Source organism: Salmo trutta, chromosome 15 (assembly GCF_901001165.1).
Source record: "Salmo trutta chromosome 15, fSalTru1.1, whole genome shotgun sequence".
Taxonomy (NCBI): domain Eukaryota; kingdom Metazoa; phylum Chordata; class Actinopteri; order Salmoniformes; family Salmonidae; genus Salmo; species Salmo trutta.
In genome coordinates this window covers 13103942-13127696 of record NC_042971.1, presented here as the reverse complement: position 1 = coordinate 13127696, position 23755 = coordinate 13103942, and the positions used below count along the sequence as shown (strand labels likewise).

General features: G+C 42.6%; 1 protein-coding gene across 1 annotated transcript in view; it reads right to left on the bottom strand.

Moving 5' to 3' along the window:
* The window catches only part of rad50 (RAD50 homolog, double strand break repair protein), a 51477-nt gene extending 28007 nt beyond the window's left edge, over positions 1-23470 (bottom strand). The window contains exons 1-15 of the mRNA XM_029690446.1: positions 23381-23470; positions 20271-20422; positions 19898-19981; positions 19513-19664; positions 11727-11912; positions 10737-10941; positions 10377-10505; positions 9815-9980; positions 7548-7741; positions 7176-7382; positions 6735-6917; positions 6271-6428; positions 5991-6166; positions 2481-2718; positions 1882-2071 (exon numbers count right to left, since the gene is read on the bottom strand). Of these exons, the coding sequence (XP_029546306.1) occupies positions 1882-2071; positions 2481-2718; positions 5991-6166; positions 6271-6428; positions 6735-6917; positions 7176-7382; positions 7548-7741; positions 9815-9980; positions 10377-10505; positions 10737-10941; positions 11727-11912; positions 19513-19664; positions 19898-19981; positions 20271-20399 (2397 nt within the window). The 5' untranslated portion in view covers positions 20400-20422; positions 23381-23470. The remainder of the gene's footprint in view (positions 1-1881; positions 2072-2480; positions 2719-5990; positions 6167-6270; positions 6429-6734; positions 6918-7175; positions 7383-7547; positions 7742-9814; positions 9981-10376; positions 10506-10736; positions 10942-11726; positions 11913-19512; positions 19665-19897; positions 19982-20270; positions 20423-23380) is intronic.
* Between the last annotated feature and the right edge of the window lie 285 nt (positions 23471-23755).

Here is a 23755-nt window from a genome sequence, read left to right as displayed (position 1 = left end):
GTCAGGTCCACAAGGGTAGACATCAATATAAAAATAGGAAATTACTATGATTTTTTTTTTTTCCTTTTTAGGTTTTGTATATTACTTATTTTTAATTCCTTAAAGTCAACATCTCATCTGTTCAAGCAGTAGCAGCCAGACAACATCTCTGTACTTCCCACACTGTTCTGTCTTTAGTCATCCTATTTCACTAGGCTAGCTGCAGAGCTGTCTAAAAAAAAATAATTTTACTAGTTCATCAAAGATAAGGCATACTTTCATGAACTATCTCCTCCTGAGCCGGAAAAAAACAGGCGTAACAGATTCCGGTCATTGCAGTCAATTACCACATTTCTGCTCTGAACTAGGTTGAATATTTGCTTAATGAAAACTACAACTCCCTTCAGCCCAGAGTCCCACATAGTTCTTGAGTTGATTAATCTCGTGAATAATTTGGTTCCTCTGTAAAGAAACAGCGCGTTGGGATCACAAAAAAAAAATCATATAAATGGAATTCCAAGTAATTTAACCAATGTTGGTCAATTAGGATGGATGGGGAGCGTCGCCGCACAGCTCTTTTCAGGTCTCTCCAGAGATGTTAGATCGGGTTCAAGTCCGGACTCTGGCTGGGCCACTCAAGGACATTCAGAGAATTGTCCCAAAGCCACTCCTGTGTTGTCTTGGCTGTGTGCTTAGGGTCGTTGTCCTGTTGGAAGGTGAACAGTCACCCAAGTCTGAGGTCCTGAGCAGGTTTTCATCAAGGAGCTCTCTGTACTTTGCTCCGTTCATCTTTCCCTCGATCCATCCACACAGCATGACACTGCCACCACGCTTCACTGTAGGGATGGTGCCAGGTTTCCTCCAGACATGACACTTGGCATTCAGGCCAAAGAGTTCAATCTTGGTTTCATCTGACCAGAGAATCTTGTTTCTCATGGTCTGAAAGTCCTTTAGGTGCCTTTTCGCAAACTCCAAGCGGCCTGCCGTGTCTTTTACTGAGGAGTGGCTTCTGTCTGGCCATTCTACCATAAAGGCCTGATCGGTGGAGTGCGGCAGAGATGGTTGTCCTTCTGGAAGGTTTTCCCATCTCCACAGAGGAACTCTGGAGCTCTGTCAGAGTGACCATCGGGTTCTTGGTCACCTCCCTGACCAAGGCCCTTCTTCCCCGATTGCTCAGTTTGGCCGGGCGGCCAGCTCTAGGAAGAGTCTCGGTGGTTCCAAACTTCTTCCATTTAAGAATGGAGGCCACTGTGTTCTTGGGGACCTTCAATGCTGCAGAAATGTTTTGGTACCCTTCCCCAGATCTGTGCCTCAACACAATCCTGTCTCGGAGCTCTACGGACAATTCCTTCAACCTCATGGCTTGGTTTTTTACTCTGACATGCACTGTCAACTGTGTGACCTTATAGACAGGTGTGCGCCTTTCCAAATCATGTCCAAATCAATTGAATTTACCACCGGTGGACTCCAATCAAGCTGTAGAAACATCAAGGATGATCAATAGAAACAGGATGCACCCGAGTACAATTGAGTCTCATAGCAAAGGGTCTGATAAACAAAAATAAGGTATTTTTGTATTTGTTTTATACAAAAAAAAACCTGTTTTCACTTTGACAAAACATTTTTGTATTTAATCCATTATAGAATAAGGATGTAACAAAATGTGGAAAAAGTAAAGGCTTCTGAATACTTTCCGAATGCACTGCATATCATTTTTCTAAAAATAAAACATTTACATTCTCGCAAAAAATCGAATACTACGACTGGTTGGATAATCGAATAACCTAGCCCATCCCTAAAAGAAACAGAGAAAAACATTGACATCTCTATATGGTGACTTCCACATTAAGAATGAAGACCACACAGGCCGTGCGTGTTATGTTAATCGTTATGTGGTCTGACCTGGTATCTGTCCATGAGGGAGATGTCCTGCAGGCAGGCCTTGGCTGTGTCCTCCTCTGACATCAGAGTGGACAGCAGGGTCTCCTGCTCCTCCACATCCCCCTTCAGCCTCTCAATGTCCCGGTTCACGTTCTGCAGCCGGTTCCTCAGCTCAGGAAGCTCCTTCTCCTGTAGCTCAGCAATAGACTGCCTAGTGGTTACCACAGCACAGAACAGGGCCTGGGTCAGCTACTCATGTGGATCAACTGAAGACGAGAGTAGCATATGGCTTAGATGGAGAAAGGGTTAAGATATTGGGACATGAGCAATGGAGCAGGACATTTACAACAGTTTTGAGTGATATTTTTTCTGCCCCAGTCAAACAGCAGCAAGCCATACGAAATGACATATGGTTTTTACTTTAACATCCATCTATTATGATGTACCAGATCATGATTCTCTCTCACAGGTTATGTGCAACGGCTGCCTGATCAAGATGTGTGCCTCTGCTTTGTACGGGCATCCACTACCATCTAGTGGAAGAATTGCAACCTAATCCAAAAGCCTATCGTCTACAATGAAAATGCACAAGCAGTAAGTACTCCCCGATCCATTCTAACCTGACAGGTTTGAGAGCCATCATGTCGTCCTTCCTCCTCTCCTTCCTCTTCAGGTCCTGCTCGGTGTTCTTCAGCTTGTCAGGGACCAGGCGCAGCTTGGACTGCATGTCGTTGATGACGTCCTGGAGCTCGGCCTCCGAGGGGAAGATGCGCTGGCACACGGGGCAACAGGGCTCGCCCTCCTCTGTCAGCTGACTGATGAACTGAGTGTACACGGCTGTGGCTCCCGCCAGCATGGCTGAGCGCGCACACACACACACGGTTAATAATATCTCCGACATTATTCAAAACAGATCAGAAAATATACAGTACCAGGCAAAAGTTCGGACACACCTACTCATTCTTAAGTTTTACTATTTTCTACATTGTAGAATAATAGCGAAGACATTAAAACTAGGAAATAACACATATGGAACCATGTAGTAAGCAAAAAAAGTGTTCAAAGTAGCCACAAAGTAGCCACTCTTTGCCTTGATTACAGCTTGGCACACTCTTGGCATTCTCTCAACCAACTTCATGAGGTAGTCACCTGGAATGCATTTCAATTAACAGGTGTGCCTTTTTAAAAGTTAAATTGTGGAATTTCTTTCCTTCATAATGCATTTGAGCCAATCAGTTGTGTTGTGACAAGGTAGGGGTGGTATACAGAAGATAGCCCTATTTGGTACAAGATCAAGTCCCTATTATGGCAAGAACAGCTCAAATAAGCAAAGAGAAATGACAGTCCATCGTTACTTTAAGACATGAAGGTCAGTCAATGCAGAAAATGTCAAGAACTCTGATAGTCTCTTCAAGTGTAGTCTCAAAAACCATCAAGCGCTATGATGAAAATGACTCATGAGGAACACCACAGGAAAGGAAGATCCAGAGTTACCTCTGCTGCAGAGGATAAGTTTGAATTCACTGCACCTCACATTGCAGCCCAAATAAATGCTTCAGAGTTCAAGTAACAGACATCTCAATATCAACTGTTCAGAGGAGACCGAGTGAATCAGTTCTTCATGGTCAAATTGCTGCAAAGAAATCACTACTAAAGGACACCAATAATAAGAAGAGACTTGCTTTGGCCAATAAACATGAGCAATGGACATTAGACCGATGCAAATCTGTCCTTTGGTCTGATAAGTACAAATTTGAGATTTTTGGTTCCAACAGCTGTGTTTTTGAGACGCAGAGTAGGTGAACAGATGATCTCCTCGTGTGTTTCCCACCGTGAAGCATTGAGGTGTGATGGCGGGGGGGTGCTTTGCTTGTGACACGGTCTGTGATTTATTTAGAATTCAAGGCACACTTAACCAGCAAGGCTACCCAGCATTCTGGAGCAATACGCCATCCCATCTGGTTTGCGCTTAGTGGGACTATAATTTGTTATTCAACAGGACAATGACCCAACAGACACCTCCAGGCTGTGTAAGCACTGTTTGACCAAGGAAAGTGATGGAGTGCTGCATCAGATGACCTAGCCACCACCATCACCCGACCTCAACCCAATTGAGATGGTTTGGGATGAGTAGGATCGCAGAGTAAAGGAAAAGCAGCCAATAAGTGCACAGCATATGTGGGAGCTCCTTCAAGACTGTTGGAAAAGCATTCCTCATGAAGCTGGTTGAGAGAATGCCAAGAGTGTGCAAAGCTGTCATCAAGGCAAAAGAAGAATCTCAAATATAAAATATATTTTGATTTGTTTAACTTTCTTGGTTAATACATGATTCCATGTGTTATTTCATAGTTTTGATGTCTTCACTATTATTCTACAATGTATAAAAAAAAATCCTTGAATGAGTAGGTGTGTACAAACTTTTGACTGGTACTGTGTACAGTCGTGGCCAAAAGTTTTGAGAATGACACAAATATAAAGTTTCAAAGTCTGCTGCCTCAGTTTGTATGATGGCAATTTGCATAATGGCAAATTGCATATACTCCAGAATGATATGAAGAGTGATCAGATGAATTGCAATTAATTGCAAAGTCCCTCTTTGCCATGCGAACTGAATCCCCCCCCCTCCAAAACATTTCCACTGCATTTCAGCCCTGCCTCAAAAGGACCAGCTGACATGTCAGTGATTCTCTCGTTAACACAGGTGAGTGTGTTGACGAGGACAAGGCTGGAGATCACTCTGTCATGCTGATTGAGTTCGAATAACAGACTGGAAGCTTCAAAAGGAGGGTGGTGCTTGGCATCATTGTTCTTCCTCTCAATTATGGTTACCTGCAAGGAAACATGTGCCGTCATCATTGCTTTGCACAAAAAGGGCTTCACAGGCAAGGATATTGCTGCCAGTAAGACTGCACCTAAATCAACCATTTATCGGATCATCAAGAACTTCAAGGAGAGGGGTTCAATTGTTGTGAAGAAGGCTTCAGGGCGCCCAAGAAAGTCCAGCAAGCGCCAGGACCGTCTCCAAAAGTTGACTCAGCTGCGGGGATCGGGGCACCACTAGTAGAGCTTGCTCAGGAATGGCAGCAGGCAGGTGTGAGTGCATCTGCACGCACAGTGAGGTGAAAACGTTTGGAGGATGGCCTGGTGTCAAGAAGGGCAGCAAAGAAGCCAATTCTCTCCAGGAAAAACATCAGGACAGACTGATATTCTGCAAAAGGTACCGGGATTGGACTGCTGAGGACTGGGGTCAAGTCATTTTCTCTGATGAATCCCCTTTCCGATTGTTTGGGGCATCCGGAAAAAAGCTTGTCCGAAGAAGACAAGGTGAGCGCTACCATCAGTCCTGTGTCATGCCAACAGTAAAGCATCCTGATACCATTCATGTGTGGGGTTGCTTCTCAGCCAAGGGAGTGGGCTCACTCACAATTTTGCCTAAGAACACAGCCATGAATAAAGAATGGTACCAACACATCCTCCGAGAGCAACTTCTCCCAACTATCCAGGAACAATTTGGTGATGAACAATGCCTTTTCCAGCATGACGGAGCACCTTGCCATAAGGCAAAAGTGATAACTAAGTGGCTCGGGGAACAAAACATCAATATTTTGGGTCCATGGCTAGGAAACTCCAGACCTTAATCCTATTGAGAACTTGTGGTCAATCCTCAAGAGGCGGGTGGACAAACAAAAACCCACAAATTCTGACAAACTCCAAGCATTGATTATGCAAAATAGGCTGCCATCAGTCAGGATGTGGCCCAGAAGTTAATTGACAGCATGCCAGGGCGGATTGCAGAGGTCTTGAAAAAGAAGGGTCAACACTGCAAATATTGACTCTGCATCAACCTCATGTAATTGTCAATAAAAGCCTTTGACACTTATGAAATGCTTGTAATTATACTTCAGTATTCCATAGTAACATCTGACAAAGATATCTAAAGACACTGAGGCAGCAAACTTTGTGGAAATTAATATTTGTGTCATTCTCAAAACTTTTGGCCATGACTGTATATATCTCCATGGCCGGCAACAAACACCTCACAGTAAGGGGACACATTTAATCACAAAAAGCTACAATACCTCCGGTATATAAATTAAACCTCATATCCAACTCACGGGCCTGTTAGTTACCTCTCTGCTTGGAGGTCTTCTCAAGGTCGTCCTGCAGCTTGCCCAGGTCCTGCTGGAAGTCCTGACTGCCACACACGTTGAACATCTTCTCCTCATAGCTGGCCAGCTGCTGCTCCTTCCTCCTGATCTCTGCTGTGATGTGGCTCTTATTCTGCTCCCCCGACGCCAGCTCCTTACTGCAAGCACAGAATCACATAGACCTCAGCAACTTCTTACTGTAACAACACAAAGACAGAGCAGATACTGTATTCATTTGGCCATGTTTGACAGAAGCACTCACTTGAGCTTGGCCAGTTTCTCCCTGGTGGAGTTGATCTCTTTGGACTTGGCGTGGATCCAGTCCTCCAGCTCCCTCTTCTTAGGGAAGTGACCCAGCAGGGACACCAGATCCTCACTGTGCCTCGACTTGATCTTCCTCACCTGATCTTCTTTATCTGTCTGAGGGAAGAAGAGAGGCCCACAGGCTCACGTTACCACTGGCCAGGTTGAGAGTGACCTTTTGTTCCTTGTCATTGGTCAGGTTTGGGCCACAAACTAAACAATGAAGCGTACACCTTGTATACTCAGGTGTGTATACTGAATTAAAAAAAATCGTAAAAAAAATAAATAAATCAACAATGCAGACCTGCACAGGGCTCACTACATTTCTCACATCTCAATTGTGTAGATTGACAATCTTTTAAGCTGTATAATGTAATTTAGCATATGCCGGTATCTTTTATTCTTTTTCTGCGTTGACACTACCTTATCCTTCTTGAGCATGTCCATCTGTGTGCGTGTGGTGGTGTGTGTGTTAAGGGTCTCCATTTCACGGTCCAGCCGGCGCTGTGTGAGGTCCAGCTCAGTTTTGTCCTTATGGAGCTCTAGCACCTCGGCCTTCAGCCCATCCACATTGGAGTTCTGCACCGCGCTCTCCAGCTCACGCTCCTGCAGAGAGACACCACAGATACACACAGGAATATCATGCACTTCAGTTTCCCCAACTACTACTTAGAGGCAGGACTACTATTCAACATGTAGTTGTTTGCAGCTCTGGATGTTCCTTCGGTTGTCTAAGAAAACAATCTACGGGGACACTAATTTAAACCCAGAAGTAAGCCACAACTACTGAACACTCCATAACGTTATCTAAGGGATAAACAACACATTCACAGATAAATTGCCGACAATGTGTTGTGCGCCTACCACTTTGGTGAGCTCCGTCTCCAGTTCCTGCAGCCGGGTGGAGGAGCCCTCCAGTCTCTGCAGGTCAGACTTGACGTTCCTCAGCTCCTGCTGCTTCTTAACCTGCAGGCCTTTCTTCAGCTCCATGGTCCTCTCCAGACCAGTCTTTTTGTCTCGTATCTCATCGATGCTCTGCTGCTTCATGGCCTCCTTCTCTTGTATATCCCTCTGGAACACAGTTTGGAATACAGATGAATGGCTTGGAAGAACATGGTTATACAACATGAATAGGGCCAGGAGTCAGTTTAGGGTCAGTTTCCTGACCGTCAAAACATGATCAATGGAACAGACCTGCATCTTTCCAAACTTTGTGTGGACGGGACTCTCTCTTACCATGACCTGGTTGGCAGCCTCAGTCTCCTGGTCGAGTCTCTCTTTGACCTGGCGGTTGAAGCTCTGCAGTTGTCTGTCATTGAAGGGGGACCGGTCATAGCCCTCCATCTCCAGATAGGTTGCCAGGGCTCTCACCTGGGAGTCACGCTTCTTCATGTTCTCGGCATGGCGATCAGCCTCCAGCTGGAGACGACCTTAACGGAGGAGAGAAACACAACATGATCAATATCAGAGTAGCACCACTAATGATATTCAACATGATCTATTAGGTTTATTGGTTGCGTGTGTAGACCAACCAATACACATCTGTCTTGTGCAGGGTTTCCCAAACATGGTCTTGGGGGCCCCCCCTGGCTGCACATGTTGGTTTTTGCCCTAGCACTGCACAGCTGATTCAAATAACCAAAGCCTGATGAGTCGGTTATTCGAAACAGCTGTGTAGTGCTCGGGCAAAAACCAAAACATGCACCCAGGAGAGGCCCCAGGTCAGAGTTTGGGGAAACCAGGTTTAGTGCAGGGGTCTCCAACAGGTAGATCACAGCCCACCTATGAGTTGCTTGCCAATTCATTCTAAAAGTACATGCATTTTTTCACGTGTTGCATGCAAACTGTGAAACAAAGCTCCTGGCTACTGTAGTCCCATGTGGCTCACTTGGTAGAGCATGGCGCTTGCAACACCAGGGTTGTGGGTTCGATTCCCAAGGGAGACCAGTTTAAAAATGTATGCTCTCACTACTGTAAGGTGCTCTGGATAAGAGCGTCTGCTAAATTACTAAATGTAATCTAAAATGTACTATCCAATCAAAGCCACATTGACATTATTCTACCCCTGGTTAGCCACCATGCATCAATATCTGCCTATTCATTTCCAGCAATATTGCCCATCTGTCTGCCTGTTTGGTGCTTGCGTCTCTCACACACACACACACTCAAACTATGAAATAACACATATGAAATCATGTAGTAACCAAATGTGTTAAACAAATCCAAATATATTTGAGCTTTAAAGTAGCCACCCTTTACCTTTACACACTTGGCATTCTCTCAACCAGCTTCATGAGGAATGCTTTTCAACAGTTCCCACAAATGCTGAGCACTTGTTGGCTGCTTTTCCTTCACTCTGCGGTCCAACTCATCCTAAACCATCTCAATTGGGTTGAGGTCGGGTGATCGTGGAGGCCAGGTCATCTGATGCAGCACTCCATCACTCTCCTTGGTCAAATAGCCCTTACACAGCCTGGAGGTGTGTTTAGGGTCATTGTCCTGTTGAATAACAAATGATAGTCCCACTAAGCACAAACCAGATGGGATGCCGTATCGCTGCAGAATGCTGCGGTAGCCATGCTGATTAAGTGTGCCTTGAATTCTAAATAAATCATTGCTAGTGTTACCAGCAAAGCACCCCCACACCATAACACTTCATCCTCCATGGTTCACAGTGGGAACTACACATGCGGAGATCCGTTCACCTACTCTGCATCTCACAAAGACATGGCGGTTGGAACCAAAAATCTCCAATTTGGCCCCTGACCAAAGGATAGATTTCCACCGGTCTCCTGTCCATTGCTCCTGTTTCTTGGCCCAAGCAAGTCTCTTCTTATTGGTGTCCTTTAGTGGTTTCTTTGCAGCAATTCGACCATGCAGGCCTGATTCACGCAGTCTCCTCTGAACAGTTGATGTTGAGATGTATCCGTTTCTTGAACTCTGTGAAGCATTTATTTGGGCTGCAATCTGAGGTGAAGTTAACTCTAACGAACTTATCCTCTGCAGCAGAGGTAACTCTGGGTCTTCCTTTCCATCTTGTGGGTGGTACAGACTTTCCCCAAAAACCATGTCATATTAAAAATGTTTTGCATGTCAGCAATCAATTTCTCAAGATGTATAACTTTCAAATACAGCCGGTATGATGCATTTTAGGGTGGAATTTCTCTTTAAGCATTGAAATGGACTCTTCAACCTTCCATTTTTGTTGTTTCTTTATGAATAATTGGAATATTGAGAATACAACAGAAATAAATACTTGTCTTATACACCAAGGACCCGGGAAAGAGTTGCAGGGTAAAGAAAAGAAGAATGTGCCGATTTGAAAGCTCGCAATAAGTATTTTTTTCTTTTTTAAAGTAGCTCTCATTCTAGAAAAGGTTGGAGACCCCTGGTCTAGTGCATCGATAAAGCAAATAAACACTGACAAACTGAAATATAACATGACTTATATGCACCCAACATAGAACTCATGGTTATATAGTGTAGTCACTCCAATGTCACACCTTGTTCAACTAGAAGGTCGGACTGGAGGCGGTTGAGTCTCTGGCACTCTCTCCCGGCTCGTTCCAACTCCCTCTGGCACTCTGTGAACCTCCTCTCCTTCTCCTTCACTGTCCTCTGGTGATTTTGGTACATCTCCTGCAGCTGCTCATCTGAGCCCTGGAACACCTGAGCTCGGCCACGCAGCCACACAACAGGGCTTTAGTTACACAGGCCACACAGATGGATTGGAACAGGTCTTGGACATGACAGGGACACAACCATTAAGGATGAAGGAAAGATGCATGGAAGGGAGAGTTCCAAAATGTTACAAGATATTGTCTGAATAAAGATCTGTACTGTACTGACTTGTCAACTGTAAATTTAAAGCGGCAGAGTCCAATTCGTTAACTAATAGCGCTGAGATTATAGTGCATTTCCAATATGCTAATTAATCTTCTCAGAATGGACTATTGGTTCTTTGTTATCAGGTGTTTGGCTCACAAAGACACTTATAAAGATGTTCTCCATTGATGAGAATGGAATAGTGCTCTACACTATGTTCTGGTGAAATGTGTGTCACACCTGCTCCATTTTCTCCTCCAGTTCCTGGTTGTCTTCCTCCATCTGCTTCTTCCTGCTGTCTAAAGCCTTGATGTCATTGTCGAGCTTCATCACTTTTCCCAGATTCTCATCAATGTCAACCAGTCGGTTCTGAAATAAAACAAGTAGAAATATTTAATAGGCGGTGTAAATGTAGACTTTTTCCATTGCATGCCTACATTTAAATTGAGTTACTCTAAGTAGGCTACTTTTAGACAGGACAAAAACAATTTGTTTAGCATCTAAATAGGCTTCTAAATAACGCTCTATAAAACACTAACATAAGCAGATGTAAACCATTCATCTTGTCTAGAACTAATTCTCTATGGAATGTGGTCACACCTCCAGGGGTTCGATCTGGCCCTCTATCTTCTGTACGGCATCTTTGGAGGACGCCAGCTGGGACTCCTTGCTGGCAAGCAGCTCCCTGATCTCGAGGGCTTTCTCCTTGTTCAGCTTCAGGAACTTCAGCTCCACCTGGCACTCTCTCACCTCGTTAGACTGCTTGAGCCTCAGCTGCCTCAGCGTCTCCAGCACCTTGATGTACCTGACAAGGGGAGGGAGGGAAAATTGTTGGTTCACAGCTAAATCGTTTATATCCATCAGGGTTGGGGTTAATTCCACAAATTCTAATCTTTTTAAATTACCTCTGGCTATAAATTCAATTTAATTGAAATTCCTCTCAATTACATAAATGACATTCCCAATTCAATATGATCCGCAACAATTCCACTAATTCCAATTTAATTCCCTTAGGCTTTCAGGCTGATCATGTCACACTTGAAACAGCTTTGCTATACTGGAAATATAGACGTACAAGTAGAAACATGATAATATTCAATTCCAATTCAATTAATTTCCAAATATTCATATTTTTACCAATCAATTCAACTGTCTAATACCAATTCAAGAATTGAATAAGAATTTCAAATTAAATTCCCTGGTGAAATCAAATCAAAGTTTATTTGTCACATGCACCGAATACAACAGGTGTAGACCTGACAGTGAAACGCTTACTTACAGGCTCAAACCAATAGTGCAAAAAAAGGTATTAGGTGAACAATAAGCAAGTAAAGAAAAAACAACAGTAAAAAGACAGGCTATATACAGTAGCGAGGCTATAAAATGTAGCGAGGCTACATACAGACACCGGTTAGTCAGGCTGATTGAGGTAGTATGTACATGTAGATATGGTTAAAGTGGCTATGCATATATGATGAACAGAGAGTAGCAGTAGCTAACACAACATGCTGTTGTGAGTAAAGCAATACTAACCACAGAAAAGAATAAAATGGGCATAAGTGTGACTGAACAACACTACTCTAAGAGTACCTTGTGGCTGAGAAGATTGCATCAAATTTGTTCTTGAGGGGCTTCCCTTCTCCCAGGGGCCAGTTGGACTCCTCTTGGTGACAGAAGATGACATGGTCGAGGACCGCTTTGGACACACCCAGCGCTGAGATCATCTCTCTGTCCAACTCTGCACATTTGGAGCTCAGGCTCACCTTATCTCCATGCCTGGGAAAGTATCAACGTTTTAAAAAAAGGTCCAGAGCAGTCAAAAATACACACACACACGTTCAAAAGTTTGGGGTCACTTAGAAATGTCCTTGTTTTTAAAAGAAAAGCAAATTTTTTGTCCATTAAAATAACATCAAATTGATCAGAAATACAGTGTAGAGATTAATGTTGTAAATGACTATTGTAGCTGGAAACGGCTGATTTTAACGGGATATCTACATACGCGTACAGAGGCCCATTATCAGCAACCATCACTCCTGTGTTCCAATGGCACATTGTTTTAGCTAATCCAAGTTTACCATTTTAAAAGGCTAATTGATCATTAGAAAACCCTTTTGCAATTATGTTAGCTTAGCTGAAAACTGTTGTGCTGATTTAAAGAAGCAATAAAATTGGCCTTCTTTAGACTAGTTGAGTATCTGGTGCATCAGCATTTGTGGTGACAGGCTCAAAATGTCCAGAAACAAAGAACTTTCTTTTGAAACTTCGTCAGTCTATTCTTGTTCTGAGAAAAGAAGGCTATTCCATGCAAGAAATTGCCAAGAAACTGAAGATCTCGTACAACACTGTGTACTACTCCCTTCACAGAACAGCGCAAACTGGCTGTAACCAGAATAGAAAGAGGAGTGGGAGGCCCCGGTGCACAACTGAGCAAAAGACAAGTACATCAGTGTGCTTTTCTTTCAAAAACAAGGACATTTCTAAGTGACCCCAAACTTTTGAACGGTAGTGTATATACAGGGGATGCACGATATATCAGTGAACATATCAGAATCGGCCAATATTAGCTAAAAATGCCAACATCGGTATCGGCCGATGTCTAGTATAACACCCCGATGTGCAAAACCGATTTCAAAGCTGACGTGCATAATAACATACATGCTACGGAACGCCATTTGGGTCTTTGCGTGTCAAAAAAGATACAGTAGCACTGTCAAAGCTGTACAGAAAAGTCTGCAAACGAGCAAACACGGGCCACGAACGATGCGTTTACAATAAAGCATAATTTGTTCGACCGCAACTTCTGGGGTAGCTTGCTTTAGCTTGGTACCTAGGTAGCACCAATACAAACAGCCTGAAAACAATGACCAGTAGAACCTGCAATCATTTTCATTATTCTTAGCAATGATTTAGGAATCCTTGTGATTAAGTATTAGCTAGTTTGCCACGTGTTGTATTGAAATTGAGCTAACGTTATAAGCAGCCAGCTAACTTCATCTGGCTTGACCGCACCAGGTTGAGTTGTGAAGCTAGCCACAATAAGGATTAGGCACAAGTGGAATTTGCAGTTTGCCTTCAAAATAAAAGTGTGTCATTGACAGTAATGCAAATGAATACAAAAAGTAGAATTATGCCATACTTCTATTTTGAAGGCTAATCAAAGTCCACTATTGTGGCTAGTCCTTATTGTGGCTAGCTTTACATAGATGGTCCGACCACCATTAATCAAATAACTGTCTTATAAATTAGGGTTATTTTAGATGACAACTAGCGATATAGTTAGCTAGCTAACTATAGTTACTGAAACAAGTGTCGTGTATCTTTTTTGACACGCAACGAACCAAACGGCATTCCATAGAAATCCTGGTTGAGAATGAAACGACTGAACAAATGAACAACATAACAGGACAGCAAGTAAGTGAAATAAATAGGTTTTGATTATGTTTTTGGTAATGGGGACATACGTCAATGCCAACAAAATAACTTTATGGTCAGTGTGGTGTGTGTGAAACCTTTATTTAACTAGGCAAGTCAGTTAAGAACAAATTCATATTTACAATGACGGCCCAGACAACGCTGGGCCAATTGTGCGCCGCACTATGGGACTCCCAATCACGGCCGGATGTGATACAGCCTGGATTCAAACTAGGGACTGTAGTGACACTACTTGCACAGACGCAGTGCCTTAAAACACACACATGGACGCAGCGGTCTAACTATTTAACTGTTCAAGAATGCTTAAAAGGGCAACTAACATTGTAAATATTTCGGTATTGGTTTTATTTTGCAAGGAAAATATCGGATATCGGGATCGACCAAAAATGTCATATCGGTGCATCACTATACAGCACCAGTCAAAAGTTTGGACACACCTACTCATTCAAGGGTTTATCTTTATATTGTAGAATAATAGTGAAGACATCAAAACTATGAAATCATGTACAGTCGTGGCCAAAAGTTTCGAGAATGACAAATATTAATTTCCACAAAGTTTGCTGCTTCAGTATCTTTAGATATTTTTGAAATGGGTTTCCATGGCCGAGCAGCTGCAAACAAGCATGCAGATCACCATGCACAATGCTAAGTGTCGGCTGGAGTGGTGTAAAGGTCGCCACCATTGGAGCAGTGGAAACTCTCTCTGGAGTGATGAACAATTCACCATCTGGCAGTCCGACGGACAAATCTGGATTTGGCGGATGCCAGGGGAACACTACCTGCCCGAAGGCATAGTGCCAACTGTAAAGTTTGGTGGAGGAGGAATAATGGTCTGGGGCTGTTTTTCATTGTTCGAGCTAGGCCCCTTAGTTCCAGTGAACGGATATCTTAACACTTCAGCATACAATGACATTCTAGATGATTCTGTGCTTCCTACTCTATGGCAACAGTTTGGGAAATGCCCTTTCCTGTTTCAGCATGACGATGCCCCTGTGCACAAAGCGAGGTTCATACAGAAATGGTTTTTGAGATCGGTGTGGAAGAACTTGACTGGACAGAGCCCTGACAACATGTAGGGCTGCATGATATGAGCAAAAAAAAAAAATAATATTACAATTGTGATTTGACTTGCGATATTGATCAAAACACTTGTGGGAAATTGTTGGAATCATGGAAATAATGATTATTCTAACTATATAGCTAGAATGTAATCGTGGGCACTTTGAATACAGTTTTGTTTGACATGACAACGAATTATAAAGCCAGGAGGTGTTCATAGAAATAGAATACTAATAGAATCACTATGGAGGCGTTATTGTGACAGGGTAGGAACCAAAGTGTTGGTCAGGAACTTATAATCTTTGGCTACATGAAACGTTCTACTTTAATTCATGTAGCAGACATACAGATGAAGTCGGAAGTTTACATACGCCTTAGCCAAATACATTTAAACTCAGTTTTTCACAATTCCTTATATTTAATCCCAGTAAAAATTCCCTGTGTTAGGTCAGTTAGGAATCACTTTATTTTAAGAATGTGAAATGTCAGAATAAAAGTAGAGAGAATGATTTATTTCAGCTCTTATTTCTTTCATCACATTCCCAGTGGGTCAGAAGTTTACATACACTCAATTAGTATTTGGTAGCATTGCCTTAATTGTTTAACTTGGTTCAAATGTTTTGGGTAGCCTTCCACAAGCTTCCCACAATAAGTTGGGTGAATTTTGGCCCATTCCTCCTGACAGAGCTGGTGTAACTGAGTCAGGTTTGTAGGCCTCCTTGCTCACACACACTTTTTCAGTTCTGCCCACACATTTTCTATAGGATTGAGGTCAGGGCTTTGTGATGGCCACTCCAATACCTTCACTTTGTTGTCCTTAAGCCATTTTGCCACAACTTTGGAAGTCTGCTTGGGGTCATTATCCATTTGGAAGACCCATTTGCGACCAAGCTTTAACTTCCTGACTGATGTCTTGAGATGTTGCTTCAATATATCTACAATTTTCCATCCTCATGATGCCATCTATTTTGTGAAGTACACCAGTCCCTCCTGCAGCAAAGCACCCCCACAACATGATGCTGCCTCCCCTGTGCTTCACGGTTGGGATGGTGTTTTTCGGGTTGCAAGCCTCCCCCTTTTTCCTCCAATCATGGTCATGGTCATTATGGCCAAACAGTTCCATTTTTGTTTCATCAGACCAGAGGACATTTCTCCAAAAAGTACGATCTTCGTCCCCATGTGCAGTTGCAAACCGTAGTCTGGCTTTTTTAATGGCGGTTTTGGAGCAGTGGCTTCTTCCTTGCTGAGTGGCCATTCAGGTTATGTTGATACAGGACTCGTTTTACTGTGGATATAGATACTTTTGGACCTGTTTCCTCCAGCATCTTCACAAGGTCCTTCGCTGTTATTCTGGGAGTGATTTGCACTTTTCGCACCAAAGTACGTTCATCTCTAGAAGACAGAACACGTATCCTTCCTGAGCGGTATGACGGCTGATTGGTCCAATGGTGTTTATACTTGCGTACTATTGTTTGTACAGATGAATGTGGTACCTTCAGGCATTTGGAAATTGCTCCCAAGGATGAACCAGAGTTTTGGCTGATTTCTTTTGATTTTCACCTATGATGTCAAGCAAAGAGGCACAGTTTGAAGGTAGGCCTTGAAATACATCCACAGGTACACCTCCAATTGACTCAAATTATGTAAATTAGCCTATCAGAAGCTTCTAAAGCCATGACATCATTTTCTGGAATTTTCCAAGCTGTTTAAAGGCACAATCAACTTAATGTATGTAAACTTCTGACCCACTGAAATTGTGATAGTGAATTAAGTGAAATAATCTGTCTGTAAACAATTGTTGGAAAAATTACTTGTGTCATGCACAGTAGATGTCCTAACCGACTTGCCAAAACTATAGTTTGTTAACAAGAAGAAAATTAGTGGAGTGGTTGAAAAACAAGTTAATGACTCCAACCTAAGTGTATCTAAACTTCCGACTTCAACTGTATATTGGTTGTCACGCTCAACTAATAAAGCTTAACTTTGAGTGCGCTGTTCGCAGCTGTTTGACTAGGCTACTAATACTGCCAGGGATTTTTCAGCATGAAAAATGACTTGTAGATCAATGACTGTCAAAATAACTATGTGATTAGTTCAACACTGAGAGGCCAGTTGTATATTCGGAAGGAAGAAATAAATAAATTTGAGCCCCCCCCAAAAAAATTGGTGAACGGGCGATTCGTAACGTTTGAATTGATTTTCTGACCAATGCATGTTGCATTTAGATTGCATCATTTGGATCGGTTTGGGGTCCCGCGGACCAATGGAGATCTTACACATCTGAACCGGGACTGATGCGTAGCGGTGAATCGTTACATCTCTAATATGCGTGATGTAAAGAAAATACCAAAATAAGTGTCAGTCTCATAACATTGTCATAAATATGGTCTCCAGTCTGTAGGCTACAGAAAAACCACATAGTAAAGAGTAGTAGCCTGTAGGCTACATGATTTTAGATACAGAGTCCCGTGTGGCTCAGTTGGTAAAGCATGGCACTTGCCATGCCAGGGTTGTGGGTTCGATTCCTATGGAGGACCAGTACGGAAAAAGTAAGAACATGTATGAACTCACTAGTGTAAGTCGCTCTGGATAAGAAAGTCTGCTAAATGACAAAAATGTAAATGTAAAAATAGAGAACAAGCATAGTTTAGGCACGGCAGGTACCCTAGCGGTTAAGAGTGTTGGGCCAATAACCTAAAGGTTGCCGATTCGAATACCTAGGTGAAATATATGTTGAAGTGCCCTTGAGAAAGGCACTTAACCCTAATTGCTCCTCTAAGTTGCTCTGGATAAGAGCATCTACTAAATGCCTAAAAAAAATTAAGATTTATGTTCGATGACTCTCCAACAGCACACTGGAGAGGCGCTCTGGGCATGGACACTAAAATATTTTGTGACCCTGACTTCAGCGGGCACAGCTTATCATGAGGCGGCAAACGGGCTCACCTAAATAGCCCATAATAGGGATGTTAATACCAAAAATATATTTGGCCGGTCATGCTTATCGGTCTATAGGTTAATTGGCATAATTGTGTGGCATTTATTTGAGGCGTGTGTATTTTCGTTGTCATGCATCTTATTTATCACACACGCACAGCATACAGAGCCTAGTTTGAGGAGCAGAATATCCTATCACCTGTCAGACAGTGTGAGAGTAGCTCCTCAAAAAGCATGTACTGGAATGAAACCTGCTTTTGTAAGCCCAGTTGTCGCGCAACAAATAACAATCCGAAATGCAACCACGTGTTAAAAACTTTGCTGGCCACAATTAAAAAGGAGCTTTTTCTATATCTCAACTCATAATTAAAGCGTGCCACCCATTCGGGCACATAGGCAATAGCCTGTCTACCGCTGACAATCAGCACGTCCCCCACCACTTTGCAATGGGAGCTTGAGGCAGTAGAATTGTTTGAAAGCTGAACGTTTTACTTTACTTCAAATAATGAGGAGTGTTTTACCTTGTCTCAAAGTAGCCTTGCCAAATCCATCCATAGAAACGAGGCAATTATTTTATAAAGACTTCCTCATGCCATTAACCAGCAATTCTCTCCTGTTCTATTGGTTTTCAAATCAACTTTATTTCGTTGTCCAGAAGCACAATCCTAGTCATATTAGAAATCCATCATAGTGGGGTAATCCAATAACAACAACTAAGTTTCTAACAAATGTTCATCTCTGTCACAAGGGCACTTCCTGTTTGGAATCTTCTCAGGTTTTGGCCTGCCATATGAGTTCTGTTATACTCAGACACCATTCAAACAGTTTTAGAAACTTTAGGGTGTTTTCTATCCAAATCAAACAATTATATGCATATTCTAGTTTCTGGGCATGAGTAATAAACAGATTAAATCGGCTAAGTTTTTTATCCGGACGTGAAAATACTGCCCCCTATCCTAAACAGGTTAAACAGCGTTTGACATGCTTCGAAGTACGGTAATGGAATATTTTGAAATGTTTTGTCACGAAATGCGCTCGCGCATCACCCTTCGGATTGTGACCTAAACGCACGAACAAAACGGAGCTATTTCAATATAACTATGGATTATTTGGAACCAAAACAACATTTGTTGTTGAAGTAGAAGTCCCGGGAGTGCATTCTGACGAAGAACAGCAAAGGTAATCCAATTTTTTTTATAGTAAATCTGAGTTTGGTGAGGGCCAAACTTGGTGGGTGTCAAATTAGCTAGCCGTGATGGCCGGGCTATCTACTCAGAATATTGCAAAATGTGCTTTTGCCGAAAAGCTATTTTGAAATCTGACACCGCGATTGCATAAAGGAGTTCTGTATCTATAATTCTTAAAATAATTATGTATTCTGTGAACGTTAAGCGTCCCACCTTGCCCAGGGAGGTTAACAAAAAATGTCCGGTCCTTGTATGCATGCATAGTATCAGAGGCGGCGGCGAAGCAAAAGTCTGAAATAAGCCCAATGCGTTCTTATGGGCTTATTTTGGGCCTAAGCTTGTCGCCTGCCTTACTGCCTTGGGACGACTTACATTGCTAGGGCGGAAATATAAGCATCTCGTCATTGTATACAGATCTCTGATAGTATGTTCTGTTGGGCACGTCATTTTACTGTGAGGATTTTTTGGAGTTTGTTTGATGGGTTAATGAGGGTCAATTAGTCAGGTCAATTAGTCAGCGGCAAAATTGACCGAAATGTATATCCCTAGTCCATATAATGTGTACATGCTTTCGGAGAGAATTATGTGACGCGTTGTGTTGTTGGAGGTGTGTCGATCATCTAAGCTCGGAAAATGTCCCCCGTCAACTTTCCACCCTAGGCACCTGCCTTATGGGTGGGCCGGTCCTGTGTACAATATAGTGCCTGCCACTTCTCTTGAACATATTCTGTGGTTAAGGTAGAGTGACACAAACTCACTTGATCCTGGTGATGACCCCCTCCAGACTTCTGAACTCAGTCTTCTTGCCCTTCTGTGTTGCCTGCATGGACCTTTGAACTGCCACCTTCTCTCCATTTAGATCGGTGAACTGCAGTCGGATCTGAGCTCGCACATCAGTCTCATGAGCATCCTAACACACCAAAGACAGTATTAGGTACCTCTTACGCATGACAACCAGGGCCTAGGAACTGTGTATGTCAAGGAGGATGCTATAAAAACGAGTCTTGGGTTTTCGCTGACGAGAAAAAAAACTCCAGGCCTTTGTTATGAATAATGTTGACAAACATTCATATTTCTCTGCTTTGCATTGATGTATAAACAAACTCACTTGCAAAGCCAACCAAGACAGACAGAGGTCCTCACCTTTGGATCATGAACAAATGTATTCCCTTTGCTTCCTGGGGGAAATTCACCAGCTGTTACATACTTCAGACACTCAATGATAGTCTGCGGCCAGAGGAGGAAAAAAGTGGATTAAAATAAGTCCTTGAATCTACCAGCATAGCTAACTGTCTGCAATGCACACCAACCAATGGAAGCAGGCTAGGTCAAAACCATGCAATACTGTGCATCTCGCACCCACTATCCCATCAAGAAGTGTGATAAGAATTTGCATTTATCGCTTCATCGGCTAATGATCCCTTTTTATGGTAATGTCAATGAATGTAATGTTATGTGATACTAACTTTTTTTTTGCAGGGCAGCATACAAGTCGTATAAATCTCATGCAACCTACCGTTTTACCAGCACCATTGGGTCCCACTAACACAGTCAAGGGATTAAAGAATGATATGACTTGTTTGTCTTTGTCTTCCACTCCAAAGCTTCTCACACCGAGGATGCTCATCTTCTCAATTCTGGACATCTTTGCACCTTTATTGGGTTCGGCTGGGGAACATGAGCTTAAATGAGCATTCTCAGCAGATGCCAACTACTAATAGCAAAAGTAATGTAATTACTGAATGGGCAAACATGCATGTAACTGGCTCGTGAAAACACCCCCTAGTCTCGTGTGACCCCACTGACAGTTTGGTCAGATCTTTGTTTAACGTTCGCTATCTAACCTATCCTGTGATGTAATGTGTTTAGCTCTACACAGTGTGCAAAACATTAAGAACACCTGCTCTTTCCATGACAGACTGACCAGGAGAAAGCTATGACCCCTTATTGATGTCCACTTCAATCAGTGTAGATGGAGAGGAGACAGGTGAATGCTGCACTATGCAGAAATCGCTCCGCCATTTTCTAAAAATTCTAGTGTCTAATTGCAATGTGACAAAACAAGCACGTACAGTGCCTTGAGAAAGTATTCAGACCCCTTGCCCTTTTCCACTTTGTTTCGTTACAGCCTTACTCTAAAATGTATGAAAAAAACTTGTAAAGAAATTATATTAAAATAAATATATATATATGCTCAGCAATCTACACACAATACCCCATAATGACAAAGTAAAAACAGGGTCAGACATTGTTGAAAATGTATTTTAAAATAACAGAAATACCTTATTTACAGAAGTATTCAGACCCTTTGCTATGAGACAAAATTGAGTTCAGGTGCATGTTGTTTCCATTGATCATCCTTGAAATGTTTGTACCCTTTCATTGGAGTCCAATTATGGTAAAGTCAAAAGATTGGACATGATTTGGAAAGGCACACACCTGTCTATATAAGGTCCCACAGTTAACAATGCATGTCAGAGCAAAAACCAAGCCATGAGGTTAAAGGACTTGTGCGTAGTGCTCCGAGACAGGATTGTGTCGAGGCACAGATCTGGGGAAGGGTACCAAAAAAATGTCTGCAGCATTGAAGGTCCCCAAGAACACAGTGGCCTCCATTCTTAAATGGAAGAAGTTTGGAACCCCCAAGACACTTCCTAGAGCTGGCTGCCCAGCCAAACTGAGCAATCGGGGGAGAAGGGCCTTGGTCAGGGAGGTGACCAAGAACCCGATGGTCACTCTGACAGAGCTCCAGAGTTCCTCTGTGGAGATGAGAGAACCTTCCAGAAGGACAACCATCTCTACAGAGCTCCACCAATCAAGCCTTTATAGTAGAGTGGCCCAACGGAAAACACTCCTCAGTAAAAGGGACATGACAGCCCACTTGGAGTTTGCCAAAAGGCACCTAAAGATGGTCAGACCATGAGAAACGTGATCATCTTTGGCCTGAATGCCAACCATCATGTCTGGAGGAAACCTAGCACCATCCCTATGGTGACACATGGTGGCAGCATCATGCTGTGGGAATGTTTTTCACGGCAGTGACTGGGAGTCTAGTCAGGATCGAGGCAAAGATGAACGCCGCAAAGTACAGAGAGATCCTTGATGAAAACCTGCTCAGGACCTCAGACTGGGGCAAAGGTTCACCTTCCAACATGACAACGACCTTAAGCACACAGCCAAGACAACACAGTAGTGGCTTCAGGACAAGTCTCTGAATGTCCTTGAGTGACCCAGCCAGAGCCCGGACTTGAACCCGATCGAGCATCTCTTTGGAGAGACCTGAAAATAGCTGTGCAGCCACGTTCCCCACATCCAACCTGACAGAGCTTGAGAGGATCTGCAGAGAAGAATGCAAGAAACTCTCCAAATACAAGTGTGCCAAGCTTGTAGTGTCCTACCCAAGAACACTCAAGGCTGTAATCACTGCCAAAGGTGCTTAAACAAATTACTGAGTAAAGGGCCTGAATAATTTTAATACATTTGTAAAAACCTGTTTTTGCTTTGTCATTACAGGGTATTGTGTGTAGATTGATGAAAAAAAACAATTTAATAAATTTTAAAATAAGGCTGAAACCTAACAATGTGGAAAAAGTCAACGGGTCTGAATACTTTCCAAAGGCACCATTTTTCACTTAAGAAAAATAAGTGTTAACTGCATTGTTGGTTAATATCTTGTAAGTTAGCATTTCACTGTAAGGTTGTATTCGGCACATGTGACAAATACAACTTGTTTTGTATAGTGTAGATTATCATTGTACAATCCAAACAGCTGTGAAATATATTTTCCATAACCTAAAATATTGTATTTTCTGCTGTTAAAGGTTGGTGTACAAAACTGAAACAAAACTTAACGGGAAGAACGGAAATAGCTAACAGAACACACCTACCGTTTATTAGACTTACCTTCAATAAAAGACAACACATCTAGATCTCACCTTTCTATGTGAATTTGGTTGGGTTGGCCAAAAAGTTAAACCATGATACAATTGAGGCATGGATTGCGTATGTGTTTCATTCAGACGTTGAACGGGCAAGACAACATATTTAAGTACCTTTGAATGGCTTATGGTAGTAGCTGCCATGCACTCCGGCTTGTGTCAAGAAATGCAACGCTACTGGGTTTCTCACGCTCAACAGTTTTCAGTGTGTATTAAGAATGGTCCACCACCAAAAGGACATGCAGCCATAACCGTGGGAAGCATTGGGGTCAACATAGGCCAGCATCCCTGTGGAACGCTTTCGACACCTTGTAGAGTCCACGCCCCAACAAATTGAGGCTTTTCTGTGAGGGCAAAGTCAATACTAGGGAGGTGTTCTTAATGTTCTGTACACTGTATATTGCAACCTAGAAACTAGCTATTCATTTGGAAACATTGCAAAAGCACAGTATCGATTTGGACTACAAGGGCATGTGTGATTTATCAACAGCAATGACCAGATAATGTCTGACAAGCTAACGTTACTGGTAGCTAGCTAGCAAGCAAACTTCGAAAGATAACGTTAGCTTAGAGACCAACAGCGAATTACTTTTCACTATTTAAAATGTGTGAACAGAAATACCAACACTTGCAATGAGAAGAGTGTACGAAGGCATCTTGAGACAATAAAGCATGTCGAAAAAATTACCTTATGTTTTTAGCAGCGAAAGTTCTTACTACACTTGCCGCGCTGACCAAAGCCGTGACGTCGCAGCATCCGCTCATTAAACGCAACTACCGGTGTTATTACTTTTTTTGTCCAGTAGAGGGCAGGCAAAAACTACGTGGGTCAGATGTGTTGTGGCGTAGAAAGAAAAAATACTTGATATCTTCGTCTTTGAGATTTGATTGGCGGATCGCATCCAACTTTTAGGTGCGTACAGTGCCACCTACTATACTGGTGTGTGAGGCCATTCAGAGCCTACCTACATTATATTCTTTGATACAATAATAACTAATAAAAAATGGAAAATTACCCTCTCTCTAAAAAACACACCACCCATTCCAATATTTAACTCTATCT